Source organism: Passer montanus, unplaced genomic scaffold (genome assembly GCF_014805655.1).
Source record: "Passer montanus isolate IOZ18808 unplaced genomic scaffold, ASM1480565v1 scaffold62, whole genome shotgun sequence".
Taxonomy (NCBI): Eukaryota; Metazoa; Chordata; class Aves; order Passeriformes; family Passeridae; genus Passer; species Passer montanus.
The window spans coordinates 675,764-701,973 of NW_024371260.1; the positions used below are offsets into that span (position 1 = coordinate 675,764).

Consider the following 26,210-nt stretch of genomic DNA (forward strand, 5'->3'; position numbering starts at 1 on the left):
GGGGGGCACGTCCTCACCAGCTCCTCCACTGAACACTGCTCCCCCGGCACGCTTTTCTGGGCACAAATCCTTCCACAAAACCCCCAGGAGGGAACCAAGGCTGCTCCAGTGCCTGTGCCAAAGCTCTGAGCGTGGCTCCAGCCCTGCTGCAGCACGGGCAGGCAGCTCGCAGGGCCAGCAGCCTCCCAAAAAGGCAGGAGCAGCTCCATGTGCTAACCCTGGTGAGTCAGCACGGGAGGAGGAGGAGGAGGAGGATGCTGGCAGGGCAGCAGGGGTGCCTTTCAGGCACTCCTGACACAAGCAGAGCCTGCAGCTTTTCCTGCTCCTCACAAAGTGCCTGCCAGGGCTGGGATGGGGGCACAGCAGAGCCCCACTGATTTATTAGGGGCTGCTGATCTGTGATATCATTTGTTGATCCCACCAGGGCCAAGCCCCAGCTCATGACTTCCTCCCCTGTTGCCATGGCTCTGTACATAAACAGGGCAGGCTCCCAGCCCCGAGCAGGTCATTTGTTTCAAATATTCCATGCAGCTGGAACACGAGCCTGTTTGGGTGTCTGGAGCTGAGCGTGAACTAATTCCTCAGCCCTGTGCACCCTGCAGCCACTCCCAGCCACTCTCCCTGGGCAGAGCTGCAGAGAGCACAGCTGGCACCCCTGCCTTTGCTGCAGCCCAGGAGCTGCAAACCCTCGTGATCGTGTGCTTTTACACAGGTAAGACACCCAAAATTAAAAAAATAAAATAAAATCTTGTCCTGACTGGAGACAAGGGGCAAGAAAGCACTTGTCTTTTTGTCTTTTTTTGGGCCTCCCTCCCCAGCACCCACAGGGCACCCTCAGGCTCTCACACGCTGCAGTCTGTGTGAACTGAGTAAAAGATCTGGCTTCCTCACACAAGGTGGCTGCAGGGAGGACAGGAGGAGGACGTGGAGCCTTCATCACCGTGGGCAAAGGCAGCAGCAGAGCTGGAGAGGCTGAGCCTGCGTGCTGGCACAACGTGGGAGCCTCCTGCCCTGCCCTGCCCAGGCAAGCAGTGCCAAAGCAGCTGAAAGCAAGGCCAGCAGGAACCCAGGGCTGCCTGCTCACAGGGCACCCCAGCTCCACCTCGGGGGCACCCAGGGCAGCTGCCCACTCTCAGCCTGTGTCCACCTTACCCACCTTTCAGCTGCCAGGTGTGGGCTGTTATCCCCAAGCAGAGACAAAGCCGTGGCAGCCCTGCTCTGCCTGTCTGGGCAGGCTCCTGGGGATAAGGGCTCGTGTAGAAACAGAGTCCAAAGAAATCTGATCAGTTCATGCAAACAAAACCCACCACCAGTAATATTTAATAAAGTTTATTAGGTTACTGAGTGCTATCTACAGTCATAAAATAGAAAGGATTCTGAACTGTACAGAGTCATGTCCTGGTGAAGTGAGGAGAGATGGAAATGAGGGAGCACAAAGAGCATCAGGAGTAGGGAGAACACAGCTACTTCCCTGGAGTTCTGGAAGACACTGGTTCCACTTGAAGGCAACCAAGCAGGGCTCCACACACACTGAATTTTGTGTCCCACCCTGCAACAGAAACTAGTACAAACCCCTACGTTGAAAAAAAACCTCAGAATATTAGAATAAAAAAAGGGGCACATCACACCCCACCCAGTCTTGGCACCAACTCTGTGCTTTAAAAAATATACTATGCAAGTAGTTTATTTTCAAAAAGGTACCCTACAGCAGCTGTTTAAAACATGTTCTTATACATACACCCCACATATATATATTAACATTTTCAACAACTAAACTCATTTGTACCTACACAAAACTGAAGGGATAACTCAAAGCAAAACCAAAACAATCACACAAACATTTTTCAAGAAAAAAACCACAAAGAAATGTGCAAAATAACCCCAGAAAGGCAGCATAGTAACCTGTGGAGAGGTGAAGAGAGCAGCTCCTGCTGACAAAGGAGTGGCATCCTCTCTCCCTGGCTACTGAGGATCTATTTGGGATGTGCTGATTTTGCCTGAATTGCTTGTCCTGTTTATTGCAGCCCTCTCCTGCTCCCTGGAGAGGCTCAGTTTCTGCCTGCAGATCACCTCTGGATTGCTCCTCAGCTGGGGGACAGCCCCCCCAGCAGGGCAGAGCCCCTCCTGCTGCAGAGCCGGGATTAGGCTGGTCTAGGACAGAGCAGAGCCTGGCTGGGATGAACTGGAGCAGCTTATCAAGGAGAGAATCCCTGGCAGTGCCCTCAGAGAACCTGAGCATTGCTCTGAAGCCTCAGGTGGGGCAGAGCTCAGGGGCCAGGGCCTGCAGCTGTGCCAGCTGTGTGCCAGCTGTGTGCCAGCTCACACAGTGCCACCCTGCTCAGGTCTGTCCTCCCCTGTCCCACACCAGCCAGGAGGGACCCCAGAGCAAAAGCTGCAGCTTCCAGTCGGGAAGGAGGCGTGTGGGGACACAGCCTGACCCAAAATCAGCTGTCAAACCCACGGGGAGGCAGAGCAGAGCAGGAGCAGGACGAGCACTGAAGCAGCAGGCACAGCCTGTGCCACAGCAGCACAGCAAGGTGACAGTCCCAGCACAGATACAGACAGCAACACAACCACCTTCTCCAAATGAAGGCGTGTCTGGTGGAGGAAGGGCTCTTGGTTTTGGTGTTTCAGGGCTTGGGGTTGTACTTTTTATTTTTTGGCTTTTAAAAAGTCATCAATTAATTCTTTATGGCATTCCAGACTCTTTCCAACTCTGCTGGCCATCCTGAGCCTTTCCATTCTCTTAACACTTCTACTCCTAATGCCTCCTCTTCCCCCAAACTGTTTTAATTCTTACTTTTATTATTATTCTTTTACCACCATCCTTCCCTTTAGCTGCTCCAGAAGAACCATTCCCCCAAGGCAGAGAGGCAGCACAGCCTCCTCTCAGGAGGAGAGGGGAGCACAGAGCCTCTGTAAATGTTCCTTTTGTGAGTGTGCTGGGGAAGGGACTCCCGAGGAGCAGAGCACCCAGCTGTGCAGCCAGGGCTGCCCCAGGCTGGCCAGGGAGGCACGGGGGCTGCAGCAGGGCAGGATCCTCTGGCCAGGCAGCTGAGCAGCAGGAGAGCCCAGGGCTCCACGCCTCGCTTCCACCTCTGTCCTGGAGCACGGGGTCACTGGTACAGCAGGTAGCTCTTGAGGGAGGCTGGCAGGGGCAGCCTGGGGATCTCAGCCAGCCTGTCCTTGCCCAGGGCAAGCCTCACGGCCCGCCGGCACAAGTCCATCAGGGGCAGGGGTTCAGCTGGGGAGAGAGGGACGAGACGTTACCAGCCCTGCAGGGGCACGCTCACCTGGCACGAGGTGCACACTCACACACTCACCTGCTGCTTCTAAACCCCAGAGTACACTGAGCAGGAGCACTGCACACCTGGAATCAGGTGCACACTCCTCCTGCTGCTTCTAAACCTCAAGGAGCTCCGAGCAGGAGCACTGCACACCTGGCACAAGGTGCACACTGACCCTGCTAGGGAACACTGAACAGCCTGGCACAGGGTGCACGCTCACACACTCACCCTGCTGCTTCTACACCCCAGAGTACACTGAGCAGGAGCACTGCACACCTGGAATCAGGTGCACACTCCTCCTGCTGCTTCTAAACCTCAAGGAGCTCCGAGCAGGAGCACTGCACACCTGGCACAAGGTGCACACTGACCCTGCTGCTCCTAAAGCCCTTCAGGGAGCTCTGAGCAGGAGCACTGCACACCTGGCAGGTCTGCAGCACCTCAGCCATGCAGGTGAAGCTCACCCAGCAGGGCACGAGGTGTCTGCAGGCCACTTCAGCCACGGGTGTGAATGAAACAAGCCTCCAGTTCCAGCTGGAAGTTCCTCCTCTGCAACTCCAGTCGTTCCACTTCTAGCCCACGCCTCTCACTGCAGTGCCCAGGAACTTCTGTGAGAGTCACTCAAGGAAAAGGCTGCAGCAGCAGAGCCCCACGGGCCTGGGTGCCCAGAAAGCAGCATGATTTATCTCCCCCAGCAGGGAACAGCTGCCAGCCCCTCCACTTACACTGCACAGCTCCCAGGGACAACAAAGCCATCTGTGAGAGCTCCAGGTGCTGCTGCACCCTGGCACTTCCAGCAGAGCAGTCCCTGCAGGGTCACAGACCCGGGAGGATACAAGCCCTTGGCTATCTTTTTCTGCATCCTGTACTTAAAACCCTGAACAAGATAACACAAGTTTTTCAGGAATGGCACACGGGGCCCTTGGCTGCTGAGGAGTCACTCACAGCACAGGGGGACTGAGGTCAAAGCCAGAGCTAAAACACCCCAGCTGCACAGGAGGAAAACCCACGTTGGCTCCTCACTGCTGAGCCTGTCAAGCTCGCCCCGAGGGGCTTGTCCTGCCCCCAGAGAGGGCTGACACATCCCAGAGCAGGTACCTGCCCATCCTCCTGTGGCCTGAGGGCTCTGCTGCTCCACTGGGGAGCTTCCTTTGCTCTCAGACGCCTGCAGGCAGCCACAGGTGAGCTGGGCTGAGGAGCTGCACTCCCAGCAGCTTTGCCAAAGCTCCAGCTCCACAGCACGTGAACCTGAGCGCTCACACAGCTTGCCAAGCCCACAGTTCTGTGTCACAGCCCCCTACCCTGCTGGCCCTGCACAGGGACAGGCTCTGCTCCTCTCTGCCCTGGCTGGACACTCCACAGAGCCCACGGCTGGCAGCACTGCCCTGGCACTGCCCAGGGCAGCTCCTGCTGAAAGCACTGGGGCACAGACTGGCTGCATTCAGAGCCTGCCCCAGTTCTGCCTGCCCTGCACAGGCACAGAGGCACTGCCCAGCACCCCCAGGACAAGGGCCTGACCCCCAGGGCCTCTGGATATCCACAGAACAATCACATTGCAGTCCAGTGGCCTGGAAAGGAGAGGCTCCTCCACAGAGATTCAGGATTGTCCCCACCTAGAAAGCACACAGACACACACACACGTGTGACCTGCTTCCATTAACAAGCAGCACAAGCTCTGGGCAGTGCTGCTCTGAATGCTCAGAGTGCTCAGAGCCAGACACCTTCCTTCCCTCTGTGCCAGAGCAGCATCCCTCAGGGCTGGCCTGCTGCCCACGGTTCACTCTCAGCTCAGGGCTCTGCACTCCTGGGGGTGGCCCTGCCTGGTGGGAGCAGCTCTGTGCCAGCAGCTCTGTGCCAGCAGCTCCACACTTGCCCATGGTTCACTCTCAGCTCAGGGCTCTCCTGGGGGTGGCCCTGCCTGGTGGGAGCAGCTCTGTGCCAGCAGCTCTGTGCCAGCAGCTCCACACTGCATTGGAGCACAGCTGCAGCTTTGGGCTGGGCCCTGCAGCACAGCCTGGCAGCAGCTCTGTGCCAGCAGCTCTGTGCCAGCAGCTCCACACTCGCTGCATTGGAGCACAGCTGCAGCTTTGGGCTGGGCCCTGCAGCACAGCCTGGTTCCTGGGGCTGCTGACATCCCTGAACTGCTGGGGCAGAAGGAGCTGGGCTTCCTCTGGCTGAGAAAGTGCTCTGCCAAGAGCTCTCTGTTTGGTCCTGCAGAGTTGGAGTGCATTTCCCAAATGCAGATTTCGCTCCTACCCCTTTGCAAGACTCTCCTGTGCCAGCCTGGTTTTCTGGTGGCAGCTCTGTGGCACTCAGGGCTCACCAGTGCTGCACACCTCCAGCACAAACAGAAGAGCCCAGCATGCTACAGCCCTTGAGCAGACACTGTTCTGGAATGCAGGGGAAACTTCTCTTCATACCAATACTGCCAAATTTATTTCACTAGCGACATAAATCCAGATTTTAATCCACTTCCTTCACCTCTCTCCTCCACCCTACCCAGAGGACTGAGTCACAGTCTGGCCCCATGGGAACTTCTGACTATGAGAGATAACAGACTTTAGCACATTTGGACAGCCAAATTTATTACTAAGCTGAGCTAGAGATGGATGTGCCTGCTAGTGAAGGGCCTGGCGTGCAAGCTGGGCTGACGACAGCAGCCAGCCCCTGCTAGAAACGAGCACACCCTGCTCTGACAGAGGCAGGGCAGCGAGCTGCTCTTCTGAAAGATGGAAAACCTTCCCGTTTTCTCAGATGGGAAGATCTGTCCCTGTTCTCGCCTGCAAGGGATTTTAAACATCCCCTCCAAGGAAGGGGATTGTCTCAGAGAGTGTTTTCTGCAAAGAGCCACCAGGATCCCAGTGCCAGCAACGCAACTGTCAGAAGAACGTCCCTGCTGCTCTTCTGGCAGCAATGCAAGGCTCCCCATCTCTAGCTGCACAAGTGGCATCACCTCCTCCCAGCAAACCACCTCCCCCAGCCCCGCAGAGCGCCCTGGTGGCGGCACAGCCGTGCAGCCAGACACTCTGTGCCCTCCCAGAGCAGCACCAGCAGTGCTGCTGCTGCTGCCAGCCATGGCCGGCCCTCCAGCACGAGCAAAGCCCTGCCAGTTTGCCCAGTTTGCCCAGTTTGCCCGGCAGGGCTGATACTCACGGTCCAGCCCGTTCAGGTAGCACATGCGGATCTCGCAGTGGCCCCACACGGCGCTCACCACCGGGTACAGCTTCTTGCCCTTGAGGCCTCGGAAGGCCACCCCCATGTACTGCCCGTCCACGACGAAGCTCAGCGTGCCGTCGTCCATGTCCAGCACCACCAGGAAGGAGTCGGGCACGATGAACGTCTCGTCGGGCTCCAGGAAGGCGGGGTAGGTTTTGCTGGGCTGGTTCTTGCCGTCGTGGTAGAGCCTGTTGCGGCCCAGGTCCCAGCCCCAGGACTCGTGGTTGTTGCCCACCAGGGTGGTGTAGCCCACGGAGTGCAGGGGGGCCTCGGCCGTGGCCACCCCCACCACGGCGTGCGTGCCGCGCTGGCGCATGGCCCAGGTGATCTGCCACACGTGCAGCCCCCGCGTGTAGCCCACCTTGCCGCGGATGGCGTCGGTGCTCTGGGCCACCGGGTGCCGGTGGAACATCAGCTTGTCGTCCTCCTTGACGAAGACGTTGAGCGAGCGGTCGTCGTTGTTCCACGAGTGCAGCAGCTGCACCTCGTAGGACACCGGGGGCATGTCCAGCAGCAGGTCCAGCCGCGTGGGCTTGCTGTAGTCCAGCCCCTGGAGCTCCTGCTTCAGCGGCCTGTACACAGGGTCCCTCATGTCCACAGTCTTTATGCCACCCGTGACCTTCTGACCCATGGCGCGGCCTGGCCTGGCCTTCTCACGGGCTCATGGATTTACCTGGCAGCTCCTGCTGTCATCCAGCCCTGCGGAAAAGGCTGCCAGGAGGCTCTGGCAAGATGTGCACCGCTCAGGATTGCCTAATGGACGGAAAGGAAAACAGGAGACGGGTTAAACATTAGCACACCCAGCCCCGTGTGCCACATCCGCAGAGCACAGCGCTCATCTGCTCATCCCAACACCGTGGGCTTCACTTCCACACCAAGAAAAGCTGCTGCAGGGCTGAGGAGACAATTCTCGGCAGCCAGAGCTGTGCTGAGTACCTCGGGGGGCTGACTGCAAGTCCAGGGCAGCAGGCACAGGCTGCTGGGGGACACTCATCCCAGCAGCTCCGGGCCCCTCCAAACCCTGCAGCCAAGGGCAGATAAACCTTTGCCTGGCTCGTCCCGAGTGAGCGGCTTCTCTTCTCCAGGAGGGAGAAAAATCCCCAGTTTCAGCTGCAGAGCCCAGGGGGAGGAGCAAGGTCCTTCTCACAGTGGAGCAGTTTCCCTTGCAGAGTGCAGAGAAGCCTCTGAGACGTCCAAGCCAGCTTGGCCAGGGATCCTTGCTCACTCTGCACCTCTCCCCAGCACTGCATCCACTCAAGTGTCTGCTCTCACTCAGCAACACAAACAGCCCTCTGTCACACAGCTGCCAAACTGGGGGCAGCTATTAGGAGAATTAGAAGTGGGAGGGGTGCAAACGAGCTTTCTAAGAAAAAAAAGTGTTATTTTAACATTTCCTGAAGTGAGGCAATCATGCAGCGCTCCTGCCAGCTACAGTCACAACACTTACTCACAAGCAAGGACCTCATCTGGCATAGAAAACAGAGCATGAATCAGATCTGGTTTAAAAATAAGATTACTGGACATCAGCAAGGCTCCAGCTAGGAGGTGAACAGGGAAGGCTCTGGGTTAGGGGTGACTTCAGCAGCCTCCCCACAGGTTTTCAGTACCATTGGAACAGTGAGAGAAATCCCAATTCTTCAGTAACAAGAGACAAGACTATTTTTTCTTTCCTTACCCACTCTTTAAAAAAATCATGAATGGCGAGGAAAATGCCTGAGATTCTTTAAAAGTCACATCCCAAAGCACAGGCTGCAGTACAGATATTTCAAACTATTCAGGGACCTGAGACAGAAGATGCCATTTCAATAGGCCCAACCATGCTGAGATGCCCACCACATCCTGGAAGTTAAATAAACACCATCCCCAACACCCAAACAAATCCTGGACCTGTAAGCCAGCTGGTCAGCAGCTGCAGACCAGCAGTAACAAAGGAGGGCAGCCAGGGGTGCCAGGGATGGCTGAGCTGCTGTGCCCCACGGGTCTCCCTGGCTCACAGCCCCTCAGGTGACAAGGAGCAGCCCCATCTCCAAGCCAGGCATGCCAAGAGCAAGCCAAACCAGCCCTCAGCTGGGGACATTAATGCTGGGATTAAAAAAGCAGGGATTTCTGAGAGATTCAGTGCAGGCTCTTTGCTCAGGCTGGGAAGAATCCAGGCACAAGCACCAGGTGAACTCCCTGGCCTCCCAAGGCCTGAGGCACATGGACAACAAAAGCTGTCAACAAGGGACTGGCAAGGCACACGTGGAAGTCCACAGGAAAATTCAGCTGTTGGAATTTTGATTAGGATAAGGGAACAAAACATTGGCAGAGGGAGGAGAGGCAGAGATTTCCTGTGCAGTACATGTGAGAACACAAGAAGCAAAACAAAGCAGACTGCAGGAGTACTGGTGCAAACCTCTTTGAAGCACAAACACTCAGGAGAAGCAAGGGAATACAACTGTGCTCTTCATTAGCACAACAATGCCTGGTTCATTGTGGCTTTTTGCCTTTTGCCAACAGAAGCTTCAGGATATTTCTCTGAGGCTGCTGCAGCAGAAGGGGAATCACAGGAGAGACAGGATCACTCCAGGAGCAGGTTTCAAACACAGGCACCACTCATCCCCTACACTGGTCAGGAGCCTGTCCCAGGCACTGCTCAGCAGAGGAAAATGGCCAGAATAAGGAGAAAGGGGTGAAGAAAGGTGAAATATTGAAACAGACGGGTGGGTCAGAGTGAGAGCAGGGCAGGCACAGCCCATGCCAGCACTGAGTGCAACACAGCTCCTTGGCAGGGCAAGGCAACAATGCCTGCTCACAGCTGGCACTGCAGAGTGGCACCTTGCCCTGCAGCCAGGAGCACAAAGATGCCCCCATCTCTCAGAAGGAAAAGCCTCTTCATGCACAATGCAGGCACTCTCCTGCAGGGAGGGAGACAAAGGCCAGTGCTGGGAAATGAATGGATTCACGCCCTGGGCAGCTGCACAGGAGACACAGCCAGCCATAAATGAGAAGATATGCTGGGGAATGAGCTGCTTCAAAGGCTTGGAGCTGCTGCAGGTTTAAGTGCAAATGTAAACACTGAAAGTGCTTTTATCTGCCTTATCAACAGCTCAGGCTTGCTTCAGCTCTGCTCTGCTCTGCCAGCACCAGCTCATCCTCACCATGCACTCCTGCTCCCATGCTATTTTCAGCTCCATTGTTAACCTTCTGGGCTTAAACACCAGGGAGTGAAATCCTAAGGCTGTCTCAGAGAAAAGGATCCACTGCAATTTTCAGTCAGAATTAGACCTCCCTTCCATTCAGGTGCTCAGAGCAAGCTCCGTTTGCCATACTAGAAGGAAATGCCAGGCTCCAAAACAACTGCTTGCTGCAAATGGATCAAGGCAGGAGAGAGCAGAGACATTTAAAGGGAAGGCAAAGTCCTGGTGTTAAAGAGGGAGAACAGCTCTGCAAGCAAGCCTGTGGCAGAGCAGAGCTGGTGTCCAGCTTCCCTCTGCTGCTCAGAAGCTCTGGAACCTCACAGAGTTTGTCCCCCCCTTGCTCTGCACCTGCAGGACACCCTGCACCAACAACAGGGACCATCCAGGATCCTCAGCTCCCTGATTCCAGTTTTATTTTGTTTCCTCAAGTCAGTTTACTGTGGCTTTATCTCCTCCCCATAACATTCACTAGGTGTACTTGCACAGATAAGAGGCAAACCTTTAAACACCTCGCAGGCTCTGGGTGCTCTGCAGACAATGAATCAGAGCCCTGCCCTCGAGATTTCCAGCCTGGAACACACCTCAGGAGAAGAAAAGGAAATTAATACACTGCACATGGCCAGTCACTTGCTTACAGCTTTAGAAGCTGAACCAAAGGATCCCCAACAGCGCCAGTGAATGAGACCAAAAACCCACTGCAGTTTTGCTCAGGTTTCCATGATTTCAGTAGAAAAGCATAAAGAAAAGTTGGTTAATTTTCTTGGGCTGAATGTCCACCCTGCAAGCCAGGAGCCAGAGGAGCCACACAGCCCCCACTGTGCTGGCTGACCTGCTAGCAGGTAGGAATGTGCACAGCCAGACACCCCACAAACACCCTCCACAACGCCTCCCCTTCTTTGGAACTGCTTCCACAGCCGGGACCCCCTCCTGCCCTGGTGGGGCTGAGAACAGACCCCTTGATCCCAGATATTGTGTGCAACCAAGGGTAACCGAGCTAAAGGTGGCTCAGCACGTCTGGGGTGGGTGGAGAGGGAAGGAGCCTCTAAGAGCACCCAAACCTCAGCCCCAAGGAGCCAGGACACTGCACTGTGCCTGCTGCTGGCTCGGAGCACCTGGAACACAGCAGGTGACCTGCACCGTGGGTTTGTGCAGCTCTGGGGGGCTGCCACACCTGGAGGGGGGCTGGCACACCTGGAGGGACCCAGGCTCTGGTGCCAGCCCCCCGAGCCCTGCAGGGAGGCAGCAGCAGGCACTGCTCACCCTGCCAGCGCCTGCAGCCACAGGGGCAGCTGTGTGTGTGAGCACAGCCCCTCTTCCTCGCCCTGGCACTCTGCTGCAGCTCCTGGCTGCTCTGGCAGTGCCCTCTCACCATCCCTGCTCTCCAGAACACAGCTCTGAGGTTACAGCACATCTGAGCAAATGAAAACCTGAAGCACTAACCACCACCAAGCCACTTGCTAGACACTTAAACACATTTCCACTGCCACCCAGCCAGTTCCTGTGAACTACAACGCTGCATAATCCGGCAGAAAATGATCCTGAGCAACAGGAGAGAGTTTACTTGGCAAAATATCTGTAATGATGGAAGCAACTCAGAAGGAGTTCCAGGAGTTTGTGCCAGAGATCCTCTCTCCCACTGAAGGCAGGTCACAAACAGCAATTCTGGTTGCAGACAAAAGGCATTTCTTTAAAGGAAAGAAGTGAACTCGGGCTGCCTTCCCTCACAGAGGAAGTTTAGGGGATGTTTCAGAGGTCATTAGGTTCCTTCCAGCTCTGCATAAGGTAAATCATCACTGTCAGCTGCGTGTCAAAGCCAGGCACAAATCAGGACTCTTTAAAACAGCTTCTCACAGGCAGATTGCAGTCATTTGTCTGCAACAATCATGTTCCTGGCATGAGGCTCTGCTGGTCCAGCCTCCCCTGCCAGCCCACCCAGGCCAGGACCCTCGAGCAGCTCTTTTGTCTTTTCCAGAACCACCTGGCAGGAGGTTTGTCCTGGGTGTTCTGAGGACAGCAGCAGCGTGAGGAAGCTCTGCAGGTTACACCACTATTACTAATGACTATTAATTGCAGACTCTGCATTTCCAGCAGCTCATCCCTCACCCTGCTCTGCTGTGTCCATTTCCCGTGGCCTTTGCAGACCAGGCCAGGACAAGCAGACTCTGGCTGGAGACAGTTCATTTACTGCCTCTGCAGCTCACAGATGCCACAGAGACTCCAGCAATTGCTCTTTTTTCAGCATTTAGCTGTGCATCAGGAGTTCACTCTGAGCACACACCCCTGGCTGCTGAACACTCAACCCTGAGCAGCACCATGCCTGTTTTCCCTCCAGCACTATTTGATAGGCTGCATTTAGAGAGGCATTTCCTCCACAATTAAGCCACCACGAATTTTAAACAGTAAATGTTTATGTTCAGAACTATTTGCATTAAGGAAGCCCACATAATCCAGGGTGAGCCACCCTCTTGCACAACAGCTCCCTGCTTTCTGGTATTCCCCCACTTAATCTGCAGCCCACACTGCCCACTGTCCATCCCCCAGCTCTGTTTAACCATCTGGATTCATTAGTTTTGTCTGATAATGAGGGGAGCAGTGGGTGGAAAGGATAAAGTTTGATGTTTCTGCCTCTGCCCAGAGTTTCCACTCCTGTATCAAAAGCACTTTTTTGGCCGTGGCTGTGAGATTGGCCAACACCACCACCAACCCATCAGCACAAAACTTTTGATAACAAGGCACTGCTGTCCCCTAAAAACAGTTAATGAATTAATTTTGAACAGAAATCCATGCTCTCAGCAGCCACCTACCAGAACTGCCCTGTCCCTTCCCAGGGACAGCAGGGCAGAGCATTTCTCAAAAAGATGGTTTGAAATCATCCACAGTGGAGTGTGAGGACTCAACCCCTGCTCCCAAAGGCAGTACAACATCTGTGTCAGGACACTCAGCAGCACTCCTCCCTCAGGTAAAGCAGTTGGAGCTATTTGAATATTAAGCTTGTTCAGTTGCTGTCTCTTCCTTTTTTCATTTAAGGATGTCACAAGCACTGCTAACAGTAAAGCAAAAATCCCCACAACAGAGCAGCTGCCAAGCACCAGATTACTCAGCCTGTTACTCCCAAACACTTTTATTGTGTCTGCAGCTTCAGCACATGTATTTACATCAAACACATCCCTGCCAGAGGGGAAGTTGTGCAAGTGTCTGGTACTGCTCACCACTACAGAAACAGCGCTGCTGGAACCTGGGCCGTGCACTGCAAACAAACCAATCCTGTCCACTGCAAGCCTCTGCTCCCTCCAAGCAGACTCTGACAGCTCTGGGGCTGCTCTGATCCAGGGGCCAGAGCAGCACATTCAGCAAAATCAGGGCCTCGTGGTGCAGAACTGGAGCTCTGCTCCATCCCTGCCTCCCTGCTCTCCAATCTTGTTCCCTCTCACCAGTTTACTCCTGTAAACCTTCAAACCCAGAGCCTGTCCAACCTCTGGGCAACCCATTCCAAAGCCTGGCAAGCTGCATGACACAACTCCTCATCCTTGGGGTTGAGCATCTCCCTCCCTGTCCCAGTCATCCCAGTTCCTTAACCAGCCAGTTTCAGGTTGAATTTTGTGTTAATCCTCAGTCCAAATAAATCCTAAACACGTGAATTCAACCCCTTGTCCCAGCCGTTAGTGCCTTCACAGCACACAGCAAATCACTCTAAGGACACAAACGTGGATCAGCTCTCATTCCTTACTGCCTTACCTTGACACAGGGAAAATCTCAGCATTCCCCTGTAATATTTACCCAGATCTCTCCATCCTGAGCTTCCTAAGTGCTGAAGGAAAGGACTGAGGTTGCCTCCTCGTGCAGGGAGACCCCGGTGGCTCTTTCACACGTTGATCTGCAGATTCAGGCTCTTCCCAGCCCCGCTCTGGGGAGTCTGAGGTGCCACCACTGAGGACAAAAGCCCCACAAGAGGAGACAGCTGAGTCACTGAGGAAGTGACTTTTCTCTTGCTGTTTAGGAAAGCATTCTGTTCACTTGGCAGAAGGACGTTTTCAGAAGTCACCACGCCGCCATGCACCAAGGCAGGGGCTCCTCACAGGCTCCTCAAAGAGCCCCAGAGCCTGACGGATTCTCCAGTGCCTCCAGCAGCTCTCCAAGGGCAAAACCACCTCCCGTGGTGTCCCCCAGAGAGTTCCAGCAGGTATTTCCCTGGCCCTGCTCTGAAATGGGATCTGGACCATGCCCTGCTCCCTCAGACAGCTCTTGAATCGTGCTGAGTGGTGACAGCAGCACCTTCTCTTCTGTGCCTGGCCCAGCCAGCACAGCCCAGCTTCAGGAATTCTCCATTCCCTGGAGCAGGAGCAAGGCTGTGGCTCAGCTCCATCCTCTGAGGACAGGCAGGCTCCAGCCCCCCTTGGAAACAGCCCCACAGCCCCTCTGGGAAGCTCTGCAGGAACAGGGCTCCTCTTTCTAAGGGGAAAAGATGAAAGATGCTCCCATGGAGCTCATGCTCAGGACAAGCCTTGAAGGCAGGAGCAATCTGCTGGCCACAGCTGGCTGCCCTGCCCAGCCCTGTGTCCCCCACATTTCAGGCTGTGGCTGGCACCCCCAGAGCTGTGGGCACAACCTGCACACACACCTGGGCATGACACAGAGCCTGGCACCCCCTGTCCCACCTGCACCCCCAGAGCTGCCCAGCTCCACCTGCAGCCCCCAGCCCAGAAGAAGGCCCTGGGGCTCCCAGGTGAGGGGGGACCTGCACCTTCCCCCACAGCACGCAGGGCTCAGCAGCTTCCAGCTCTGCTTTGGTTCCAAGGAACATGGAATTACCTCCAAGACAAAACCAGCAGTTTTGTTATCAAAGTTAACTAGGCACTTTGCTTTGAAATACAGTTTCTTCCCCTGCATCAAAGGGCTGTTAATTTTAGTCTTGTAGCAAAAAAAAAAGAGTTGAAGAAATGAAAGCAGCATCTGCTTGGAAGAGATGAAGGCAAGATAAAAGGTGTCTGTGACAGAAAGCTGGCAGCAGCCTTGTGTTTTCTATTCAAGTTTAATCTGGGAACAACAACCACCCTTAAACATAACAAAAGCTGTGGAAAAACCCTTTGCAAGTCCAACAACATAGCCAGAAGATGCAATTTCTCTTCTCCAGTTGCTGCAGCAGCCAGCTGAGGAGTCCAGACAGACCCAAGCTTGCTACACCAGGGTCACCCTGAACCTCCAGCCCACAACATCCCTGCCTCAGCTTCCAGCTCCTTCTCCCTCCCCCATGTCTGCAGGGTTTCCTAGAGATCTCCAGGGCAGAAGGAAGCTCTCAGAGCAGCTCCAGGACGGCTCCAAGGGCACCAAGGCAGAGCAGAGCAAACAGCAGTGACATTTCTGCTCTGCCCAGGACAGGCTGTTCCTGCACAGGCTCCATCAGCACCAGCCCTGCTGCAGTGGAAGAAGTGAAGCACGGATCCCTGGGCAGCAGGGAGAGTGGAAAGCTGCTCCGTGTGACCTTTAAAGGGCTTGGAGAACCCCTGTGCCCAGTGCACTCTGCCTGACCCAGCCAGCTGCCAGCCTCTGGCCAGATGTGCTGCTCACCTCCCATCCCGAGGCAGTGCCAGCAGCTGTGCGACTCAACACCGGCCACAGCAGCAAAATCCCAAGGGAAGAGCTGCACAAACACGGAGCAGAGCAGGGCCCAGGCGTTTGTCAGCAGCCAGCAGAGCACTCCAGCAGCAGGCTGGCTGGGGGAGCCCTCCCCAGCAAGGAGGGGTGGCCCAGCAGCTCCCGAGTGCTGAACTAAGAGGATATTCCTGGCAGACAGATTGCACAAGAGACAGCTCACGCTGCCAGCTTTACTGGAACACACTCAGCAGCTCCCCAGAGCAGGGCATGCCGGGATGATGCTGGATTTCTGACTTGTCATTAGCCAAAAAAGTTTAATGACACGGTTGGACTCTGTGTTTAGCTGTAATTGACCTGGGACATCCCATAATTAGGGAGAGACACTGCACATCTCACTGGAGCTGGCAGGGAGCACAGACTCGGCGTGATGCAATTCTGCTTTCCCCATCACCTGAAAGGGTCCCTGGAAATTGCTGTGGTGGTGTGAGAGAGGCAGGGTGACCCAAAAGCTTTGGCTGGCTTCCTAAATCATCCACCAAAAGGCTTCACAAAGCAGCAATTTTGAGAAGCCTTTCTAGCTTGCCTGCTTGAAGCTTTATCCCTGTAAAAGCTCAAGCAGACAAATCACATTTGCGAGTGCAGAGTGCACCAAAACGAGGAGGATGAAAGCACATTATACAAACTGCGGCTGCAGGAATGCACATGCTACTTTCACAGCACATCTGCACTGTAAGGTGGCCAGATATCCCAGAGCAACTTCTTCCTGGAAATAGCAGTTGTGGTAACACAGAACAAATGTTTTTGCCAGAAAAAGTGACCAAGACATGCACTGCAGCATTGCTCCCAGTAGCTGCAATACTGGTTCAAGTGGAAGGGGTGAAATTTGCCCCTCAGCCTTACTGGGACACACTCAGAAATTCAGTCCTAAACAACAGCTTCACAGGCTTGAACTCTGTAAATCAAGGGATATTTGAAGTGGCTTCCTCACCACCATGTCCTGCAGGGGAGGAACGAGCCAGCCACTGCTCACATCTGAGCTCTGTGTGGTGGTGACAGGGAATGCCAGGATGGTTTTTGTCCCTTCTCCTTCCACCTTCCAAATGCTCTGAGGCCACCACAGAAGCCTGAGTAAGCAGGGTCTGAAGAACACACGTGTCCTTCCTTCCTTCCCTCCCTCCCTCCCCAGGGCTCCTCAGCAGACTAAACTGTGGCTTTCCCCTCTCAAACAACAAAATTCCATACCTGTAATTATGCCAGCAGCTTTCTGCTGTGCCTATCCAGACTTGGCCATCCTCTGCATGAGGGTGACCCACTGGGAGACCTCTGCAGAGCAGGAGACAAGAACAGTGCAGGAGCCAGTGATGAAACACACTCCTGAGCCCTTATCTGGGCTCTAAGCAGCTGCCAGCACTTCCAGGCTTCAAAGGCAAGACAAAAGCTGTGCAGCCAACCTGGCCTCCCTACATACCACAGCCACCACAGGTCCTCGTAAGTCAACATGCCTCCCAAAGAAGTGTTTAACATAAACATTTGTAGAGTCACTTCATTCCTGGTGAGCCCAGCTGTTTGATGTGGGCCACGAAAGCTCCCGTGACATCAGTGGAAAGTTTCCAGTTAGAAAACCAGGTTTGAGACAGATTAATAGAAGTTAAGAAATAGAGATGAAGAAGCCTTGTAGCAGCAGTCAGGGGATCTGTTAAGCAAGATGCACTCAACAAGCAGAAAGAGAAGCTGCCTTGCTTTTTCAGAGTTTAGAGATCAAGAAGAGCAGAGATAAGGCAGTTGTGCTGTCTCCAGTGTGCAGGCTGCTGCCTTTTCTGGGCTGCTCAGCCTCAAAGCATGTTCAGCTGCTTCTTGGCTGCTGCTGAAGTTCTGATTCCTCCTTTGGAGCAGGCTGGATGGCTTGGCCAAGACTTGCTGTGTGCAAACACCAGTTTGAAAGCAATGAGAAAGCCACTGCCACCCACCACCCAGTGCACCACAGATGTAAACTGTCTGGAACACCCCATGTCTGGAACATCAAACAAAGCCACCAATCCAACAGCCTTTTCCTCCACTAAAACCTCACACCAGACTAAACTCACCTTGAGGTTTTATGGTTTTATTCCTGCAGTCAGCTCATCACACTGCCACTGCTGACATGGAATGGAGCACCAGCTGAACCCCCCAGGTAACACCAATCCTTGGAGAAATCAGCCAGGACTGGACACAGCTGCCTGAGGAGCTGCTCACCCTGGAGAAATCCATCTGAGCACGGATAATTGGACTGCCCAGCTCTCCTGTCAGACCCTAGGCAAAGCAGGGTTCCACTGAGGGACCTGCAAAGCCACCCTGTCCCTGCTGCCACCCTGTCCCTGCTGCCCACCGGGACCCCAGGACTTCCACCAGGCACCACCAGCCTGGGTCACACACCATTTCTGCTCAGACTCCTTCTGTGCTCCTCTCAAACGTGCCAAAACAGGGTTTGGGAGCACACTGAACGTTTTCCTGCTGAGAAGGGTTTAATGCCAACACAATCCCTGCTGTGCTGCTCTGCACCTTGAGATGGAGATTCCCACGAGGCCAAGGATTCTTCCAGAACCAGTCTAGACTGAGCCTCGGGTGGTGTTTTTGCCAAGTTTGAATTCAGCCCAATCCAAACAGCATAAGAGCACTTGCCTCTGAACAAGTGCTGGTTGTGACACCTTCCTCCCCACACGAGTGACTGTAAGCTTCAACCCCATTCTCCTGTCTCAAACACACAGGGGGATTTCTCCTCAGCCCCAGCACACAGCACACTGCTCTCCAGGGCCCACCTGCATCAAGAAATCTCTTCCACCTAAAGCTCCAGGAGCCACTCAGTTCTGATTTCTTACCAAAACCTGCAATTAGCCACATGCTACACCAAGGGACAAAGAGGGAAGGCACCTCCTGAGTCACAGCCGAGTTCCCTTCTGCAGAAAATGCAGCAGGAAGTTCTTACAGGAGAGATACCTACACCAGGCACGGATTGAAGAGCACCCAGCAGCACAGGTTCCCTTCCAAAGGGAACAAAGTCCAGCAGCAGACTGGCTGGAAAACACCTGGAGGTCCCTGCCCTGCTGAGGGGCACAGCACAGCTCCCCTGGCAGCAGTGCCCTGCTCTGCAGAGGGCACAGGGCACTGCACCGTGCCAGCCTGCCTGCAGATGTGGGCACTGCACAACCCTCCCTGCAGATGTGGGCACTGCTCCATGCCAGCCTCCCTGCAGATGTGGGCACTGCACCGTGCCAGCCTGCCTGCAGATGTGGGCACTGCTCCTGCCAGGCAACCTCACCACTCCCTCTGGAAGTGTTGACACACAGAGCTGTGCCTCTTGCAAGCCCAGTTCCGTGTCACACCAGGCTCTGCCAGGTTACCCAGATAAAGACTCGGATTTAATTATTTAACGTTATTGTTACTCATGCCACAAGTGCAGATTTGGACCTGTGTGGGCACACAGGACCTGTTCCTTCAGCAGTGTCACCAGAAGCCACCTGACACCCTGCTGGCCAGAGGGTCAGGAACACCAAGTGTCAGGGACACAGCTGAGTGAACTCCCAGGAAAGCTCTCCATTCCCTCCCAAGCTGCTCCTTTCACACTTTAAAAAATCCCAGTATTCAGCAGTTTGTTGGCCCTTGAGTGGATCACCTGAAGATCAATTAATTAAGGCAGCTATCAAGAAGTGACAGTATCCAAGCCCCAGGATGGAGCTCAGTCATTGACACATTAAAAAACATAAGATACACAGCTTGCCCTTTTTTCTGTCCCCATCTCAACCTTCAGCAGGTCAAACCCACAGCCTGGAAGCCCAGAAGCACAGCTTGCTGTTGGTCTGTCTCCACTCCCCAGACTGCACCATCACCCAGGCTCCCCACAGCAGATCAGCTGCCCCTCTTTAATCGTGCCCAGCGCTGCACCTCGGCAGGGCAGCGTGCCACGCTCCCAGCCTTGCAGCAAGGTCCTGCTGCAACCGGGCCACGTGTGCAGCCCTCCTGCCCTGCAGACCGAGCTGGGCTGGGGATGCCAGTCCCCAAGCCAGCCCAGGGCCAGCTCTGAGGCTGGAAGCTGTCCCAGCTGACCCCTGCCAGAGGGAAGCACAGCACCCAGGAACGGGGGAATAACAGAGGGAAAAGCAGCGCCCTGGTCACTGCAGATCCACATTCAGCAGTTCATTCACTCCCACCCCACATGCCCCAGCTGCAGCGTGCCCCAGGACAGAGCAGTGACACTGTGGGGACAGCAGGCAGGGCAGCCCAGGGCTCAGAGCCCGGCAGAGGGGACAGCACAGCCTGCAGCAGCCATGCCTGTCACAGGAGCCCGGAGCACAGAGCCCAGCATCTCCATTTCCTGCCCACAGGCACCAAGCCAGGTGCTTTCTGCATCCACACGGGCCCACAGCCCTTCTCTGCACAAGGGTCAGCAGGGTTATGCTGCAGCTGCTGAGCTTACAGGAACTGGGACACAGACACGGGTCCTCCCCTTCAGCTCACCCTCACCAGCTGCTCACACAGCTCGGGGTATTTCTTGGCATGGGCACCTCCTGAACCTCCAAGCCCCAGATGCATGACTGCCCTGGGATAGTGTGGGACAGAGCAACCCCTCCCTCACTGCCCACATGTAAACATGACTGGTTTGCCTTCAAGGAGCACTGAATATCCAGTGAGACTCAAGGGCTGACTGAGTACCAAGGGAGATCCTCCACGTGGAGCTGCTGCCAGCACTGCACAACCCCATCCACCCCTCACAGCCAGCAGGAAGGAGCACAGGCTGCTGTGTGGAAGCATTTCCAGAGTCATTCTTGCTCTCCTCTCACTGAGCAGCACAGCCAGGGGCTGACGTGCCACCCAGCAGTGAATCAGGGCAAGAACCACACTTGGCAAACTCCAGGGCCTGCTACTAACCTCCAGTCACTACAGTTAGGATGCAGGCAGTTCTCACATCTCTGCATCAAGTGGATTTTAATTTACAAGAGGCCATTCAAACCAGAATTTATCCACGGAGGAGCTTGCACCAAGAATTTCCAAACATCTGAGACCGATGCAGCCTTCTCATGTAGAGAACGCCTTGGCCTTACCCCTGGCTTGCTTTTCTTGGCAGCTCACCATCCGTGGCTCACGTTCTTCAGAACGAAGTTGTTTCTGCAGTTTTTGTGCAACTGAGTGCCTTTGTACATTTATGGTGTCAAGGCCCCATCTGGGATCTCCTCAGGACAGATTCCTGACTTGATAACATACCAGCTCTCCAAAGAAAGCAGCTTGAAGCTAACATCGACACAGCTGCTCTGACTTAGAAGCTTCATCAAATTCCCCTTGCAGGCTAAAAGAAAAAGCCCATGTTTGGTAACTCCGTTCAGACACCACCACCTTCTGCCTCAACTGCTCTCACTCTGGTTTCTGACAGATGGTGCTGCTTGTTGGGGTGCCTTTGTTTGTTTGTTTAAGTAAAAAACTCTCTCCTTAAAGAGAAAGCTTTGTAAGAGAACAAAGAAATGTGTCACTTTCTCCTCCCAGGGGAGGTTTTACTGTTACACAGCAGCAGCACTGCTTCAGCTTCGAGTCTATCTTCCCATCTTCTAGAACAGAAAAAACTCACAAGGCCATGAGACAAGGAAATATCAGTGCACAAGACCCTCCAGTGCTAAGGAAAAAAGCTAAAGCAAAGACATGTGGCCGTTTCTCTACTAAATGAGAAAAAGATGCTGACCCAAAAGACTCTGAATCTGACCTGCAATGCTGAAGTACAACACATGAAACCAGAAGGGAGGATGACAAGGCATCATCTTTTAGCTATTTTTTAGCTAGAATTTCTCACACTCAGCAGAAATTATTTGGCCATTACCTGTAGCCCACATCCCATCTTTGTCAAGGACAACTGCACTCTTCCCCCAGCAATTATTCATGGAAACAGAGGCAGCCTCAGCAGTTACTCACATGGAGTAACTCAAGGGAAGATTTCTTTGTTTTCCAGAGCAGTGCATGACTGAAAATGAGTCAACACCTTGACATGAGCTCACTCTGCAAAGGCCACCAGCACAGGAACCCAGTGGCTGCAGTCTGGTACCAGACACTTACTCACTTCTACTCTGCAGGCATCACAGAGCTTTGTCTGAAGGCAGCTGCTGTCTGACTCGTGACTTGGCAAGGCAGGCTGTGGGTGAGCTCCACCACACACCTGGAAACACAAAGGAGAGGGGCAGCAGCCCCACAGACCCCAGTCTGGGAAGCTCACAGCTCAGGCAGGTCTGGCAGCTGCTCCTCACTGCTGCTATGCTGAGCTGCCCTGCCAGTCAATGCCAGTACAAGGCTCCTGCACAGGACATGAAGATAAGCTCAGCCCAGCAGGAACCACCTCACTGGGGCTCCCTGCCAGCCCAGTTAATCCTCACCCCTGTCAACACCAGCCCTGGGTGACTCCAGGCTCAGTAAGTACCAGTGTACTAAAGCCCAAAATTACAGCACTGGCCTCTCAGAGCCCCTGAGATGCCAATTCCAGAGTGTGCAGAGGCATCAGCCACAAAACCTGACCCGAACACAAACCACAGAGAGCCACAGAACACACCCAATCCACATCTTACATTCTTCAAAAGCTACATGGTGACTTGCAGCATTATCTGTCAGCACTGCCCGCACGCAGTCCCAAACCCTGGCACAGTGTCCTCACTGGCTCATTAGCTACAGATTTTAAATTCCAGGAACTTAATGAATTCTTAATTAGCCCTCACAAGACAAGCAGACCTTGCAGGCTGCTTTCACTTTTTCTGGGGAAAGGAAACAGGGTCCAGGGGGAAAAAGCAACCCAGAGAGAGGAGAGCAACAAGCAGAGGCCATTCCCAGCTCCAGCAGCAGCGAGTGACTGCACACCAGCACAGCTGCCAGCTCCTGGAACAGCAGCCACATCCCAGCAGCATCCAGCAGGAGTTTACAAACAAGCCCCAGAGCACATGATAGTGCACTTCAGTAACCTCCAGAGCAGAGAGAGGCTGCAAAGGCTGCTGCACTGCAACATCCCCTGAGGAACACACTGCTGCAGCTCATCCCCTGCCTTACAGGGGGTGAAGAGCAAATTCTGCTTGATGCATCCATCAGCACCACTACTGAGAGCCTGGGCAGGGCCAGCAGTGACAGGGCAGGAGGGACAGGGCAGCTCAGGGAAGATGCTCCTCCGCTTCTGCCAACAGCAGCGCGGCTCTGTGGCATTCCTGGCTGCTCCCTTATTAACTCACCACGGAAATGTCCTTCCTTGCAGGCTGGGAGAGCACTCTGCCAGCCCATGGCCAGACCACTCTCGCTGAAAGGCCCTGGAGGCTCTGCCCAGTGTGGTCCTGATGGTGCAGCAGCCAACTTACACCAGCAAGGCTGAGCTGTCTGTGCTGCTGAGCTTTGCAACGCTGCATCTGATGTGGAAATCAGATGTTGGAGGGGTGGGAAAGACACAGATTACTCCTGGGACAAAAGGTTCATTGAACCAGCTTGCATCGCTATCATGGGGGAAAAAAAAAAAAAAAAAAAAAAAAAAAAAAAAAAAAAGAAAGAGGTGATCTCTCTCCAAGGAGCAACTCCCATTTTTACAATCATTTGTAAACTTCCTTATCTTGAGCCACGGCTCAGACAATTGACAGTTTTTGAAGCAGGCATGGCCACCGGGCACCCTGGCTGCCCACCTTAGCCAGGGAATAAGGACAAAACACAGCATGGTCCAGCAGGAGGCTACAGCAAGTCTGACCTTACAACAGCAGTCCAGGTCCTTCAGATAGAGGATTATGTAAAGCCCCGTCGTATTCGCAGAGCTTTATGGAGTAAGAGACGAGACACAGCAACCAGACCTTGTAAGGTGTGCTCCGGATCCCCCGCAGACCCTGCACGAACAGCCCGGTACCCTAGCGAGCGATCTGCACGGGTTACCGGTGTTTGCCTTCCGAACCCCACACGGCACCGGTTACCGGTGTCTGCTCTCCGAGCCCCGCACGGTACCGGGCTCCGGCAGCCGCCCCTCCCGCGGCATCCCCGGCGCGGCTGCGGAGCCCCGGGGCCATCGCCCCATCATCAGAACCCCCGGCTCCAGCACCCCATCAGTGCCCCGGGCCCCTCGCCCCACCAGAGCCCCGGGCCGCCCCCGCTGCAGCCGGGCCCCGGCAGGGCTGCGGCCATGGCCCGGCCTCGCCCCGGCTCCGCAGCTGGCACCGCCCAACGGAGCGGGGCCGGAACGCAGCAGGGCTGGGAATGGAGCGGGGCCGGGGAGCAGCGGGGCCGGCGGGGGAAGCTGCGGAGCGGATCGGGGAGAAGCGGATCCGAGAGCAGCGGATGGGGGAGCAGCGGATGGGGGAGCAGCGGATCGGAGAGCAGAGCATGGGGGAGCAGAGGATGGGGGAGCAGCGGATCGGAGAGCAGAGGATCGGGGAGCAGAGCCTGGGGGAGCAGCGGATCGGAGAGCAGAGGATCGGGGAGCAGCGGATCGGGGCGCTGCCGCCGGCGGAGGCGGCGGTCGCGGGCACAGCGACAGCCCCGCAGCGGCCGCCCCTGTGCCCATCGCCGGGCCATCACCCTTCCTGTGTGAAATCTGGGCTGCTCGGTGCCCTTGTGCCACCCTCGCTCCAGGAACGGCTGGAAACAGCAGCCAGCCCTGGGCACGGCGCTGGGGATCTCCGCGGTGCCCATCCTCGGTGCCATCCTCGGTGCCCATCCGCGGTGCCCGCGCAGCCACACAGGATATTCTGCATTTCTGCACATGAAGGGGGTCGGGCGCGGGGAGGGCTGCCCGGGGAGCTGGCGGAGTCTCCGTGCCCGGAGGTGTTCAGGGAATGCACTCGGTGCCGTGCTCCGGTGGACGTGGTGGTGGTGTGTCACTCGGCGATCTCAGAGGGCTTTTCCAACCTAACCGATCCTGTGATTTGTTTCAGCCGCTCCTGGGAATGGCTGTTTGCTTTTTAAAGACTCATTTGTTTACTGAAATAAACCTGGGAAGTACAACTCTGTTCATTTCAGTCCTCATTCCAAAAGCAGCCCTTTGGACAAATCTGCCCCGGTGGTGCCCCTTTGAGGTGATTGATTTTCGTGTTTCCAGACAAAAGGACTGGTTTGTGGCAATGCAGCTCAAGCTGTAAAGCCGTGGATTGGCATAAATTCAGCAAGCCATATTGCAGGGGATACCTCCAAGGACCACCTGGGAGCTGCAGGAAGTGGTGTGTGATTCAGGGGGTGGCAGCCTGCCACCTCAGTCACTGGGGAACCAGTGCCCCTGCCTGCTGCTCTCACTGCTTTTGGGGTTGGACATGAGCGTGGCTCTTGACATTTCTCATCACTGATGGTGTTGGGATACATGTGAAAGAAAAAGCACAGTTAATTCACTAATTTGTTGAGCATATTTTGATGTCTGTGGGGAATAGTTGCTCTATGCCAGCCACTGTGGTCCTTCAAAAGAAACCACATTCACAACACAATAAATGTATTACTCCAGCTGAGCAGAACACTGGGGGGATTGTGGATACAGCACAAATATGTTCTTTCACACCCTGCAAAATAAAAATAGGAGGGTTTATGTCAAACAGATATACATTTGGGTAGCTTTTTCAAAACTACTTTGCTTTGACCTGGTCCTGCTCATATTTAAGTTACTTTCCCCCACTAATTTCAGGGAGAAGTGGGCTGGAGGAATGAGAGGAGCAGCAGGGAAGCTGGAGGAAACCAGACGTGACAAGTGCTGAAGCAGAACTTCTCAGCTTTGTGGTGGCTTCTCGCCAGATGAGATCACAGCTCCTGTGGAATCCTGTCTGCTTTTATTTCCTTAATATTTGACTTTTTGCTTGCTCAGGAAGCAGGAATTGCTGATCTTCAGCCACTTGCTTTGAGCACTGTCTCCATCTGACACAACAGCAGAAACAGAGGCACAGGGGGTGGCTGACAGGGGCCAGTGTTTGTGGCCTGCATGGGATCCCTCTGACTGACTGGGGATGGAGCCTGGATTAGCCAGAGATTAGCTGGATTTTCCAGCTCCCATCCTTGTGAGTTTATGCTAAGACTATCAAAAGGAAGGTGGGAGGGGGAATGGCTTGGCATGCCTGCTTTCTTGTGGTCAGCATTCAGCACTGCAGATTGGCTCTGGGGTCTGCCGGGGATGAGCATCCACCTCCTGACAACTGCGTCCCTTTGGAATGTCTGGAGTTAAAGATTTCCATCCTTTGGACTCCCAGCACGGACTGTGGGGCTGGAACAGACTCTGGATGTGCTTTCTGCTGGGAGGCTGAGGGCTGCAGCAGCACAGGGGATCCTGTTGCTGTACCCAGCCGGGCAGGGCAGAGCCCAAGCCCCCTGTGCCCCAAAACATGTCCCTGCTGCAGGCAGGCTGTGCCTGCGGGCTCTGAGGGACACCAAGCAGCAGAGAGGAACAATGAGTGCCTCTGAGAGCAGCCACAAAGCCAAAGCAGCCCAGTGTGCTGCAGGACAGAGGGGCTGTGACAAAGCAGCCTCACCAGGGAGAAACCCTGCCAAGGCTGCCCAGGGCACAATCAACAAACCCTCCCCAGCTGGAAGATGGGGTGGAAAAGGGGGTAAAAGAGAGGGGCATGGAGGAGAAAAGAGGCATTCCCCAGGGGTGCTTTGCAGGAAAAAGAAGTAGTTATCTTCATTTTAGTCCCTTCTTGAGAGCTGAGATGCCAGCACAGCCAGCACAGCACTTCACACACTGCAACACAAGGAAAGGCAGCTGCTGAATGAAATGAAATCCTTTATAAAAATAAAAATAAAAAAGTAGAATCCAGGCATTTTGCTTTGCATTCACCTGGAGAGCAGAGTGATGCTGTGATGCTCCTCTCATGACCCCTTAGCCTTTCTGTCTCAGCACAGGGTGCTGGATGTGAAGATGCCTTAAAGAAGGGATATATGTAACGGGAGCACTCGGATGCAGAACTCACTCCCTGTCCTGTTTAGAGCAGCACTGCCAGCC

At 54.7% G+C, this 26,210-nt stretch overlaps 2 protein-coding genes across 3 annotated transcripts; one reads left to right on the plus strand and one right to left on the minus strand.

The window, feature by feature from the left end:
- Window positions 1-1,313: 1,313 nt before the first annotated feature.
- Window positions 1,314-15,309, minus strand: SPSB1 (splA/ryanodine receptor domain and SOCS box containing 1). 2 transcript variants are annotated; one of them, XM_039727596.1, is made up of 3 exons: window positions 15,245-15,309; window positions 6,438-7,253; window positions 1,314-3,244 (listed from the first exon to the last, which is right to left on the minus strand). In XM_039727596.1, exons 2-3 carry the CDS (start codon window positions 7,129-7,131, stop codon window positions 3,117-3,119), a joined length of 822 nt encoding a protein of 273 aa, XP_039583530.1. In that variant the 5' UTR covers window positions 7,132-7,253; window positions 15,245-15,309; the 3' UTR covers window positions 1,314-3,116. The 2 variants fall into 2 exon arrangements, with proteins under 2 accessions (XP_039583530.1, XP_039583529.1); XM_039727595.1 differs by lacking the exon at window positions 15,245-15,309 and adding an exon at window positions 7,437-7,743.
- An 8,154-nt stretch (window positions 15,310-23,463) lies between these two features.
- Window positions 23,464-25,820, plus strand: LOC120511104. Its single transcript, XM_039727749.1, has 2 exons — window positions 23,464-24,309; window positions 24,903-25,820. Exon 1 carries the CDS (start codon window positions 23,492-23,494, stop codon window positions 24,197-24,199), a length of 708 nt encoding a protein of 235 aa, XP_039583683.1. The 5' UTR covers window positions 23,464-23,491; the 3' UTR covers window positions 24,200-24,309; window positions 24,903-25,820.
- The last annotated feature ends 390 nt before the right edge of the window (window positions 25,821-26,210 follow it).